Here is a 12,318-nt window from a genome sequence, read left to right as displayed (position 1 = left end):
TTGTGAGCCACCAGCAGAGGGAGTCCTGCTAGAGTCTTCTCCAGGTCTTTACCCAGAATCTTCACTCCCTGAGCCGTACACACCTCCTTGTGCTTCTCATACTGGTTCTGAACCAATCAACACATCACAGGATCAATTAACCAATCAATTAACCAATCAATACATCACAGGATCAATTAACCAATCAATACATCACATGATCAATTAACCAATCAATCAATTAACCAATCAATACATCACATGATCAATTAACCAATCAATATATCACAGGATCAATTAACCAATCAATCAATTAACCAATCAACACATCACAGGATCAATTAACCAATCAACACATCACATGATCAATTAACCAATCAATCAATTAACCAATCAACACATCACAGGATAAATTAACCAATCAATAAATTAACCAATCACAGGATCAATTAACCAATCAATTAATTAACCAATCAACACATCACAGGATTAATCAACCAATCAATCAATTAACCAATCAATACATCACAGGATCAATTAACCAATCAATTAATTAACCAATCAATACATCACATGATTAATCAACCAATCAATCAATACATCACAGGATTAATTAACCAATCAATCAATTAACCAATCAATACATCACAGGATCAATTAACCAATCAATCAATTAACCAATCAATACATCACAGGATCAATTAACCAATCAACCAATTAACAAATTAATTAACCAATCAATTAGTCAACCAATCACAGGATCACACATACTTGAGGACACACAGGAGAAAGAACAAGAGGAGGAGGAAGAAGGAGGAAGAGTCCAACCCAGAATCCCAGACCTCTATTTTGAAGCTCACCTTGACTCTGAGCTCCTTCAGAGGGGGGGGCAGCAGCAGCCCCCGTATCTGCGTTACGATTGGTCCCTCCACCCCCGGAACGATAATGGTCTCTCCCTCCCTCAGGACCCCGTTGATCAGGATCACGTCTATCGTGGTCCCCATACCGGGAAGAGCTTTCACCTGAACACATGGACTTCATCATGAGACACTCAGTGCAGACAGTAGACAGACAGGTAGACAGAAGACAGACAGGCAGACAGACAGACAGACACCCTGTCTCACCTCCATGACCTGGGCCCTCAGCTCGTCACAGTGAGCTAGCCTACGAGCTAACATGGTCTGGGTGAGCTCCACGAGCAGGGCGATGAGGTTCCCCATCCCGTCTCCGCTGTGGGCCGAGGTGGGAACCAGAGACACGAAGGTCCGCGGGTCTTTGTTCTCGAAGAACAAGGCGGCGTTGAGACCCTGAGAAGAACCCCAAAAAGCTGTAAAAAAACCTCGTTATCGTAGGATTTACATCTTTCCCACGGTCCTTGAACACATCGTGTATTTCATCTGAAACATTTTAAATACTTGATTTGAACGTCTATGAACCAATCAGATTGCTTGACATATGACATGAACATGTGAAAAGGAGCTCTGTGATTGGTGGATTGAGTGATGACGTCACACCTGCTGAGCGAACTCCACGATCACGGCCTTCACTCTCTCGTCAAACTCGTCCTTCGTGTTCTTCTTCTGCTTCTTCAGCGTCGTCACAACGTCCGTCTCTGGACTCCTCTTCCAGTCATAGAGACGGTCAACCTGAGGAGGAGCAGCACCGTGAGGAGGAGGAGGAACACCGTGAGGAAGCAGAGGAGGAGGAAGAGGAGGTGACCCACCTTGTTGAGGGCCACGATGAAGGGACACTTCTTCTCCTTCAGCAGGTTGATGGACTCCAGCGTCTGAGGCTCCAGACCGTGCATGATGTCCACCACCAGGATGGCGATGTCGCACAGAGAGCTGCCTCTGTTCCTCAGGTTACTGAGAGAGGAACATCACACACTGGTTCAGAACCTGGCTCACTTTATACTACGAGTACCTTAACAGTGCGGTATTAGTACCTGAAGGACTCGTGTCCCGGTGTGTCGATGATCAGCATCCCGGGGATCCGGAGGTTTTCTTTTTCAAACTGAACCAACGACATTCAGATCAATACGTTCATAATGTGATCACAGAGTGACATCATCGATACGTTATAGTCAGTGACATCATCGATACGTTATAGTCAGTGACATCATCGCTACATTATAGTCAGTGACATCATCGCTACATTATAGTCAGTGACATCATCGATACATTATAGTCAGTGACATCATCGATACGTTATAGTCAGTGACATCATCGCTACATTATAGTCAGTGACATCATCAATACGTTATAGTCAGTGACATCATCAATACGTTAGTCAGTGACATCATCGATACGTTATAGTCAGTGACATCATCGCTACATTATAGTCAGTGACATCATCGCTACGTTAGTCAGTGACATCATCGATACATTATAGTCAGTGACATCATCGATACGTTATAGTCAGTGACATCATCGCTACGTTATAGTCAGTGACATCATCGCTACGTTATAGTCAGTGACATCATCGCTACGTTATAGTCAGTGACATCATCGCTACATTATAGTCAGTGACATCATTGCTACGTTAGTCAGTGACATCATCGATACGTTATAGTCAGTGACATCATCGATACGTTATAGTCAGTGACATCATCGATACGTTATAGTCAGTGACATCATCGATACGTTATAGTCAGTGACATCATCGATACGTTATAGTCAGTGACATCATCGATACGTACGTTCTTCACCATCCTCGTCTGCTCCTCGATCGTCTCCTTGGGGACGTTGGTGGCTCCTATCTGCTGAGTGATTCCTCCGGCCTCTCCGTCCTGAACGTTAGTGTTTCTCAGCTACACACACACACACACACACACACACACACACACACACACACACACACACACACACACACACACACACACACACACACACACACACACACACACACACACACACACACAGGGTTACCACAGAGACCACCACAAACAGGAAGTAAACGGGAAGTAAACAGGAAGTGGGTGCTCACCTTGTCCAGGATCTTGGTCTTCCCCGTGTCCACATGTCCCAGCACACACACCACAGGAGACCTCAGCGTGTCCAGGTCGATGTTCTTCATGTTGTCTGCTCTCCTTTTCTATGGAAACACACAGGAAGAGGAGGAGTCAGAGGTGGAGTCTCACCGGCCCCGTCCTCCTCCTCCTCCTCCTCCTCTTCCTCTCACCTCGATCCTCCTCTTGGCTCGGTCGTACAGACGCTCGTCCTTCGTCCTCCCGTCGTCGTCCTCACTTGAGCTATTGTCGTCCGCGCTGTCCTTCGCCCTCCTCTTCCCGTGGCTCGTCGTCTCCTTCGTCGCCTCCTTCTCCTCCTCGCTCTCCTCCTCGTCGTCTTCCTCCTCATCGTCCTCCTCGTCGTCCTCCTCCTCCTCCTCCTCGTCCTCATTGCTGCCCGTAGGCTGAGGAGGAGCGCCGGTGTCCTCCTTCACCTCGATGTGGACTTTCTTCAACTCTGAGACAAGAGAGTATTAGTACTTATAGTACAACGACTACTGCAGTACTGGTGGTATTTAATACTTCATTGAATACTTCGTGCTCCTCCTCCTCACCTTTCTCCTCATCGGTGGCGATGGCCTCCCAGTCGTCTACCGCCGGCTCTGGTTTCACCTCTGACCACAGAAGAAGAGATGAGGACAGACGGACAGGGAGAGAGGACAGACGGACAAAGAGGAGGAAAGGAGACAAGGAGGACAGACGGACAAAAAGGAGGAAAGGAGACAATGAGACAACAAGGACAGACGGAGAGGGACAAGGAAGGTGGACAGAAAGGAGGACAGACGGACAGAGAGAGAGGAAAGGAGACAAGGAGGACAGACGGACAGAGAGAGAGAAAAGGAGACAAGGAGGACAGACGGACAGAGAGAGAGGAAAGGAGACAAGGAGGACAGACGGACAGAGAGAGAGGAAAGGAGACAAGGAGGACAGACGGACAGAGAGAGAGAGAAAAGGAGACAAGGACATACGGACAGAGAGAGAGGAAAGGAGACAAGGAGGACAGACGGAAAGAGAGAGGAAAAGAGACAAGGAGGACAGACGGAAAGAGAGAGAGGAAAGGAGACGAGGACATACGGACAGAGAGAGAGGAAAAGAGACAAGGAGGACAGACGGAAAGAGAGAGAGGAAAAGAGACAAGGAGGACAGACGGAAAGAGAGAGAGGAAAGGAGACGAGGACATACGGACAGAGAGAGGAAAGGAGACAAGGAGGACAGACGGACAGAGAGAGAGGAAAGGAGACGAGGACATAAGGACAGAGAGAGAGGAAAGGAGACAAGGAGGACAGACGGACAGAGAGAGAGGAAAGGAGACAAGGATAGATGGACAGGGACAAGGAAGGAGGACAGAAAGGAGGAGGACAGATGGACAAAAAATGATGTTCGTCATGATGATAGATCACTCCTCCTCACTCACCTGTCTCTGGAGTCGGCATCACGGCCGGCGTCTCGGCCTCCGTCTCCGTGGCAACAGGCTCGGGCGTCTCCGGGGTCGGCGAGGTCACCTCTGAGGTTTCTGTGAGGAGGGTTTTATACACATATTTTTATACACATACATATATATATATATATATATATATATATATATATATATATATATATATATATATATATATATATATATATAGATATGTGTATATGTGTATAAATATCAGAGACCCAGGTACCTTCAGGGGGTTGAACCGTGGGCTTCTTCTTCCTCTTGTCCCCATAAACAGGCTTCTTCTTGGGCAGCGAGTCTCTGGAAGGAACCTCAACACCTGGACAGGTAACACACAGTTAATACTCATCACGGGAGTCGAGCAGGTTACCTCCACGTACAGTCTGTGTGCTAAGCTAAGCTAGGCTAAGCAGGGAGGAGCATAGAAAGAGAGCACAGAAAGAGAGGAGGAAACAGGAAGCGATTCAGACACCTGATTGGCGGACAGAACATGATGTCTTCATGCTAAGCTAAGCTAACTCACCCTGAGCCTGCAGCATCTTGAGCGTGGCCTCGGCCCGAGCTCGAGCCTCCTTCTGGGCTTTAGTCAGCAGCTTCCCCTCCTTCTTCAGTCGCTCCTTCCTCTCCTTCTCCTTCTGCTTCTTCTTCTCCTTGCGCTCCTGCTCCAGGCGCTCCTGGGGGGGGGGGGGGGGTGGTCAAAGGTCAGAGAGGAGTCTTGTACATGAGGTGATAACAATAAAGGAGGTGTGTTACCTGCTCCAGCCTCTCCTTCTCCATCTCCTCCAGCCTCTGCAGGCGCTCCTCCTCCTCCCTCTTGGCTTGCTCCTCCTCCTACAAAAAACAACAAAACTCTTAAAAACATCATTAAAAGAAACAACTCAACTCGGTGACTACGTTTCCCAGAATGCCCCACCTCTTTCATCTGGGCCAGGGCCTCCTGCATGGCCTTCACTGTGGCCTTGCTGGGTCCCTTCTTCTTCTCCTCCTTCTCCACCTTCTCCCCCTTCTTCTTCTTCTTCTTCTTCTTGTCTCCCTCCACCTCCTCTGTGAGAAATAACACAGTAGAAGAAGAGTGGTTAAAAACTGCTGCTTTAAAAAGGTGTGTTTATTGTTTATTAACTTGTGTCCATCTTACCGTCACCTGCTGGCTCCGCCTCTTCCTGCTCCTCCGTCGCCGCCACAGGTGGAGTGTCCAGAGGGGGCGTGGCCTCCGCCGTCTTCTTCTCTGGCTCCTTCTGAGGCTCCACGCTGCCCTCCTTCTCCTTCTGCTTCTTCTGCTTCATCCTCTCCTCCTCCTTCTTCTTCTTGTCCCTCTCCTTCTTCTCCGCCTTCTTCTGCGCCGCCGTCTTCATCTTAGAGCCTCCCTCCTCCTCCTCCTCCTGCTGCAGCTGCTGCTTCTCCTCCTCCTCCTCCTCTTCCTCGTCATCCTCACTGTCCACCATCGCCCCTTTACCTTTCTTCTTCTTCTTCTTCTTCTCTCTCCTGTAAGTAAACTCCCCTTCCTTGTCGTCTTCTGACCCCTCCTTCTCCTTCTCTCCTCTCACATCTTTCACCTCCTCTTCCTCCGACACCGACGTCTTTTTTCCTCCTTTGGTGTCGAGGCGAGATCGTGAGCCGCTGTCCTCATCGGAGTCAGAAGGAGGAGCAGCAGGAGGCGCCTGGAGGAGAAAGTATGGAGGCTCAGAAGGGACAAAATGCCACTTAAAATGACTCAGCATCTTGTTATTTTGGGTTAAAAGAGTTGCTTCCTCACCTTCTTGATGTCTTTCTGCTCTCCATCAGCTTCACCTTCATCACCCTCCTCATCCTCAGGGCTGGCTCCGCCTTTCTTCCCCTTCCTGGTCTTCTTCTTCTCTGGTTTGGGAGGCTCGACGCTCTCCGGCTCCTCGGCAGCCTCGGCCTTCTGAGGAGTCAAATTAATTATTATTTAAAGATTTCTGTTTCTCTTGTTTCTGGAAATCTGACGACAACTTTGAGACGTTTTTAAAGAATTTCAGGAGGAAAATGAGGATTCGTTTTGGCGTCTAAAACACATTTTACATGCTGTGGACAGAGGAAGGCTAGCAGTTTCCCCCCGCTACCAGTCTCTGTGCTAAGCTAAGCTAATTTTGTGAGAATAACTAAGAAAAATAATGCACATTTCTTTCTTATTCTTGAATGTAAACAAATAATCTTTCTACAGCAGCAACACAAGACGTTCTAAATCCTTTAAAACACACACAGACATATATACATATATATATATACATATCTACATATATATATATACACATATCTGTGTACATATATACATTGATTAGCCCGTCCTTCAGACTTCGGTGAGCTTACCTTTGCTTTTCCTCCCCGAGTCTCCAGAGACAACTCCTCCAGCTCCTTCAGGATGTCGTCCTCACTGCAGGAGGTGAAACACACACATTAAAAGGGACGAAGAAGAAGAAGAAGAAGAAGAAGATGATGAAGAGGAGGAGGCATCGTACTCGTAGTCCTCCTTCTTGGCTCCTTTCTTCTTCTTCTTCCCCTTCACCTCCTTCGATGCTCCGGCTCCTTCGATCTCTGCGGCCAGAGCGTCGATGTCGACGCCGTCGTCTTTGGTGCTGAAGATCAATAACGAAAACAATCAATACGTGATATCAATAATATATATATATATATATATATATATAATATACACCAGCCTAGGGAGCAGGACTCTGTGGGGGGTTCTGTGGGGGGTTCAACATGTGACTGTGAGGCAGAGACGGACTCTTTGTCTCAGAACAATGTGGATGAAAAGCTGCTGACTGGACGCTTTTCATCACACAGACGTTTATATTTCCCATCAGCCACCTGTGAAACGCTCAGGATCTGACCTGAGACCAGCTTCATTCTTCCGTACGCGAGACGTTATCAATAGACCACAATAAACATGACTTTAATGGACCACAATAATATTAACGATAAATGTTTAGAATGTGACAGAGCTCTTTAATTTATTCATCCGTTTAAGTTCTTCACTATTTATTTTCCTGGTTTTTATTTAAATAAAAATGATTTATTGTTGCATTCATTTTTATTTAGATATTAAAGTTATATTATTCATTTTTGAATGTATGTATTTTTTTAATTATTGTATTTAAATGTTTTTGTTTATATATCTTCTGTATATTTTTTAAATGTATTTCTTTATGCATATATATCTTTACATCCATAAATATATATACATATTCACATATCTATATATATCTATAAATATATACAAATATATATACATACATAAATATATATGCACATATGTATATATATATATACACATGTATATATATCCATAAATATATATATACACACATAAATTGGGAATTATTGTACATTATACTGCACTATATTTCTCAAATTACTTCTATTATACATTATACATGTTTTTATATTTGTACGACATGATGCAGTATTATACTCCTGATGTACACAGTAGTACACAAACTGTCTACATTGACATACTCTTATAAACAGTAATATAATATTCTATAATAATATAACAATGTGCATAATATGCAGTACTTTTACTGCCTATAACTGATAGTACTTCCATGTAGTTCATGTTTTGATGGCAGTACTTGTACTGGAGTATATATATATTCAGCGTAGTACCTGTATACTGACACAGTAAGGTGCTACCAACTAGCTTAGCATCACTCAAGTACACAGGTATTGTTAGCATGTAGCAACTAGCTCCCACGTGCAGTTTAACGGTTGTTTAACGGACTGTCAGGGGCTCGTGCTCGATCATTAAAGCCCGCGAAAAAAATAAAACGAGAAAAGAAAAAAAGCTGAAAGTCAGTGGAAGCTAACGCTAAGCTATGCTAACCATGATGCTAACCAGGCTGGTTTCTCGTGGTTTAAGTTAGCTTAGCACCAGCTAGCCACTAAGCTAACGGCAGGGGCCTGTTTTTTTTGGAGCTCAGACTTCACACCTGTCCCAAGTGTCCGCGTGCACACAGGTGCTGCGTGACGTGTTTTGTCTACCTGTCCTCTCCGGACTTCTTCTGTTTCTTCCCCATCCTGCTGGTTCTCCGGTTCTCTCCGCTGGAAACACGATGGGCTCGCATCCAGACAAAGATCGCCTATTATCGGACATTTAGGAGGAAGTCTCACTCCAAAGATTATTATTTAACGACCGTTAAAATTAGAAAATGTATTTTTGTTTCTTGTATGTTTTAATCTGGAATTCATTTTTAGTCATTTTATCTGATATTGAGTTTCTAATTTCACTGAGAAAGTTGATCTATTTATTCAAACTTAAAATTAAAAATTAAAAATAACATGCAGAACATATATATTATAGAAAAATTCAAAAATAATGTAATTACATAATCTCTGAAAACAAAATATGTATAAATGTGATGGGCCCATGGCAAGCAAAAGGTATATTAACAAATATAAATCTGTAGTAAATATAATATGAACATCTGCAGAAAATATAAATAAATAAGCGTTTAGTCTCCGGAGAAAACAGCGGAGTGACACCTCTCCCCCTTTTTCTCTCTTCCCCAGCAGCACGCATGGCTCGGATCGGGAGAACTGCGCATGCGTCCTGCGACATGACCTGTCTTGAGCTTCGTCATGTTTTATGACTCAAATACATATTGTAAATAATCAATAATCGATTTATTTGAATGATTAATAAATTCATTCATACAGATTAAAATGTGTCAAAGCTTGAATGAGGCTGTCAAGCTTTTATTTTGAAAGGTCAGTGTTCAAGTTTCCATGTTTTTTACATTTAAATGAGAAAATAAACAGTTTATTTATGTATTATGTGGATTTATTATAGCAGGAAAGTCTTTTAAATTAATACTTTGTCCTGTAATAATAATGAATACACCTCTGTATCTAATCTGTGTAATTACTGTATATATATATATACATATGACAATAAATCATAACAGTTAACAAAATAAATTATTAAATATGTAAAAACATATAAAAAACGGCAAAAATCATTTGATTGATTATCAGAATATCAGCTGTTTAATGTTCACGTTGTTATTAATCTTGTGTGTAATGAACTGTGCAGCCTCCAGGGGGCAGCAGCAGCACATGGACCAGTATAAATATAATATATATACATATATATATATATATGTATATATACACATCGTGTGTATTTCAGCCCATCACAGACACCACGGCATCACAGAGGTTGCGTAATCGTCCCCTCAGCTCGCCGCTCTCCGACCTCGTCACCTCAGAAAACACGGCGGCGGCTCGATGAGGACAGAACCGCCCGCCGACCAGCACGCCGCTCAGCTCGCCGCTCAGCCGGCGGGGCAGCCAGTGGGGGGGGACATCCAGCTCGCAGCTCTGGACCACGCCCCCTTTCACCTCCACCTGCAGCCGGGCGGAGCCGCGGGCCGCCGACCGCTCGTCCACGAGCTCCAGGAGGGTTCGGACGCTGAATTTGGGTGTCCGGCCGAACGTCCAGTCCCAGCCGCGCAGCTCTGCCGCCGCCGCGGTGATGCCGGGGAACGCCGACTCATCGGTTGGTTCGACGGGCGTGGAGGCGGAGCCTAAACCGAACTCTGAGGGTCAGAAAAAAAAGACTTTTGTTTTTTAAAGGGTCACTGTGATGTCACAGTGTACCGACACCCCCCCCCCCCCCCGAGTACACTGTGACATCACTGCAGCGACAATCACATCATCAGCAGCTTTAGATGAGCACCTCTGATGTTATTGTAAATTACCTCTATTATTTGCACATATGACCATTTTGTAGTATCTTTGTATATACTTTCTATATATTGCATTTAAATGTTTCTTTGTATTGTATTTGAATTGTTCTATATATTTTCTGTATATAGTATTTATATTTTCTGTATATAGTATTTATATATAGTAGTATTATTTAAATAACAGTATAAAGTGTATTTGCTGTAGTGACACCAGACGACCAGCAGAGGGCGCTGCTCACCACAGAGCCCACACCACCAGAGGTAGAGGTTCCCTGCTCACCTGCTTTGTACTGGTGCGCTAGTGCCTCCAGTAGCTCCTCCCACAGCAGCGTGGGGGCGTGGTCCAGCAGGTTGGCGACGGGCGACGGCACGCTGGGCGTGGCGTTGCTATGGATACCGGGACAAGAGGGGCGGAGCAAGGCGGCGAGGGTGGAGCGGTCGGCGGAGTGCAGCAGGGTGCAGTGGTGGTACGACGACTTCCTGCTCAGTCGGGACGCACTTCCTGTCAACGACATCAAGTTTATCGGTACATGTTTCTGCTGCAGTGCACTCTGGGATACGTAGTCGTCCTACCAGAGATCTTGAAGTGTCCGTTGAGCAGAATGTCGAAGCGCTCGGTGGCCCGGACGTCCAGCTCCGGACGGATCCTCGTCAAGGCCTCCGTGATGATCCTCAGGTTCCTCTGACGGTCGTAACCCTTCTTGGAGGAGAAGAACGTCAGGTTGAGGTTCCCGAGGTCGTGGAACACGGTTCCCCCGCCGCTCCGCCGGCGAGCCAGAGGGACGCCGGCGCTCCTCATGGCCGGCAGGTTGCACTCGGTCCACGGGTTCTGGTGGCGCCCGATGACCACGGACGGCCGGTTCCTCCACAGCAGCAGGACGCCGCGACGCTCCAGGTCCACGTTGGCGTCGATCCAGTCCTCCAGAGCCAGGTTCTGGAATACGTCGGTGGACCGGGACTGCAGGACCAGCCCCCCCCCGCCGCCGATGGAGGCGGAGCTTGTCCGAGCCGGCTGGAGGACACCTGAGCGGCTTCTGCAGAGAGACAACGTCCTCCTGATGTGGGACATCCTGGCTTCAACAGCTCCTAGCTCCAGATGTTGGACATCTGGACACCAGGAAGTCACTCTGAGAATAAGAATATATAATAAAACATTTAAGTACACTTTAAGTACCAAAAGCAAAAGTACATTAAGCAGAATAATATAAATATTACTGATATTTATCATTTTTAAGAGATGTAGTATAACGTAGCAGAACATAGAAGTACTCAAGTACAGTGCAAGAACCGTGAATGTGTACAGTGTACTTTCTTATATTGCATGAATAAACTACCGAGAATATAATGTAAACAACGTCCTGCAGTTAGCTTAGCTGTTAGCACAACCTCTGTTTGTTAGCAGTAGCATTAGTATTAGCATTAGCTGTAGCATTTAGCTTCGCCGTAAACTCGCTGTTGTCCCTGAAAACCAAATCAACTTTGATTATTTATATTTTATTATTTATAATTATTTATATTTTAATGAACGACCGTAAGTTAACAGTTATATCTGTATATATAAAACTAAAATAATATTATGGTCTGTTTAACTTCCTGACCTGAAGCGAAGAAGAGAGACCGGTGAAAGGACGGAGAATTAACTTCCGCTGTCAAGCTTCAAAATAAAAGCGACAGGCAGAAGAAAACGCAGTGGTTGTATTGCGTTGCCTCTCTTTCTTCGGCTTTATTCTGAAGGGTAAAAAAATCACATGAAACCCATAATATTCCGGTTTGTAACTGACCTCGGTCCCACACTTAAAGGGCACCGTGCTCCGCTGGAGATCTGCCTGAGAAAGGTTCCGACCACAAGGAAAAAGTTGCTTTATTGAACAAGTAATTTTAATGAAAACTCCTAAAAACTTTTTTTTTTAACGAAAACAGTTGTATCAATAATATGAATAAAAATGTAGTTTCTGTAATTTAATTTACTGGAAAGGAAGTCTTTATTCAGCTTCCTGTAATTTGTAATTAAAAAAAAAAAAATATATATATATATATATAGCTTTATGGCAAGATTGGATATACTGATGCATTTACTATATTATATTATTATTTTATTATATATATATAATTGTACAATAAACACTTTATTTCAGTGGCTATATAAGGCTTTGCACAGTTAGCATTTGCATTTGTTTATACATTAATCT

General features: G+C 44.7%; 2 protein-coding genes across 2 annotated transcripts in view; both read right to left on the bottom strand.

Annotated features, from left to right (window-relative positions):
* eif5b (eukaryotic translation initiation factor 5B) overlaps positions 1-8,549 on the bottom strand; it is a 10,761-nt gene extending 2,212 nt beyond the window's left edge. Inside the window, exons 1-20 of the mRNA XM_076094872.1 lie at positions 8,424-8,549; positions 6,902-7,018; positions 6,753-6,816; positions 6,178-6,327; positions 5,560-6,082; positions 5,338-5,468; positions 5,178-5,255; positions 4,948-5,098; positions 4,651-4,743; positions 4,401-4,499; positions 3,541-3,600; positions 3,160-3,443; positions 2,965-3,072; positions 2,678-2,788; positions 1,925-1,992; positions 1,703-1,844; positions 1,494-1,625; positions 1,104-1,286; positions 840-1,001; positions 1-107 (exon numbers count right to left, since the gene is read on the bottom strand). The exon at positions 1-107 is cut by the window's left edge and continues 25 nt beyond it. Coding sequence (XP_075950987.1) covers positions 1-107; positions 840-1,001; positions 1,104-1,286; positions 1,494-1,625; positions 1,703-1,844; positions 1,925-1,992; positions 2,678-2,788; positions 2,965-3,072; positions 3,160-3,443; positions 3,541-3,600; positions 4,401-4,499; positions 4,651-4,743; positions 4,948-5,098; positions 5,178-5,255; positions 5,338-5,468; positions 5,560-6,082; positions 6,178-6,327; positions 6,753-6,816; positions 6,902-7,018; positions 8,424-8,506 — 2,846 coding nt within the window. The 5' untranslated portion in view covers positions 8,507-8,549. The remainder of the gene's footprint in view (positions 108-839; positions 1,002-1,103; positions 1,287-1,493; positions 1,626-1,702; positions 1,845-1,924; positions 1,993-2,677; positions 2,789-2,964; positions 3,073-3,159; positions 3,444-3,540; positions 3,601-4,400; positions 4,500-4,650; positions 4,744-4,947; positions 5,099-5,177; positions 5,256-5,337; positions 5,469-5,559; positions 6,083-6,177; positions 6,328-6,752; positions 6,817-6,901; positions 7,019-8,423) is intronic.
* Positions 8,550-9,121: 572 nt separating this feature from the next.
* lipt1 (lipoyltransferase 1) lies at positions 9,122-11,885 on the bottom strand. Its single transcript, XM_076094884.1, has 4 exons — positions 11,728-11,885; positions 10,703-11,256; positions 10,410-10,631; positions 9,122-9,979 (listed from the first exon to the last, which is right to left on the bottom strand). The coding sequence occupies exons 2-4, from the start codon at positions 11,196-11,198 to the stop codon at positions 9,567-9,569; spliced, it is 1,131 nt and encodes a 376-aa protein (XP_075950999.1). The 5' UTR covers positions 11,199-11,256; positions 11,728-11,885; the 3' UTR covers positions 9,122-9,566.
* Between the last annotated feature and the right edge of the window lie 433 nt (positions 11,886-12,318).

The sequence above is a fragment of the Anarhichas minor genome, unplaced genomic scaffold (genome assembly GCF_050575085.1).
Source record: "Anarhichas minor isolate MPS153535 unplaced genomic scaffold, ASM5057508v1 ptg000018l, whole genome shotgun sequence".
In the NCBI taxonomy this organism is placed as follows: domain Eukaryota; kingdom Metazoa; phylum Chordata; class Actinopteri; order Perciformes; family Anarhichadidae; genus Anarhichas; species Anarhichas minor.
Note: the sequence above shows the minus strand (reverse complement) of the source record. Positions and strands in the feature narration are given on the sequence as shown.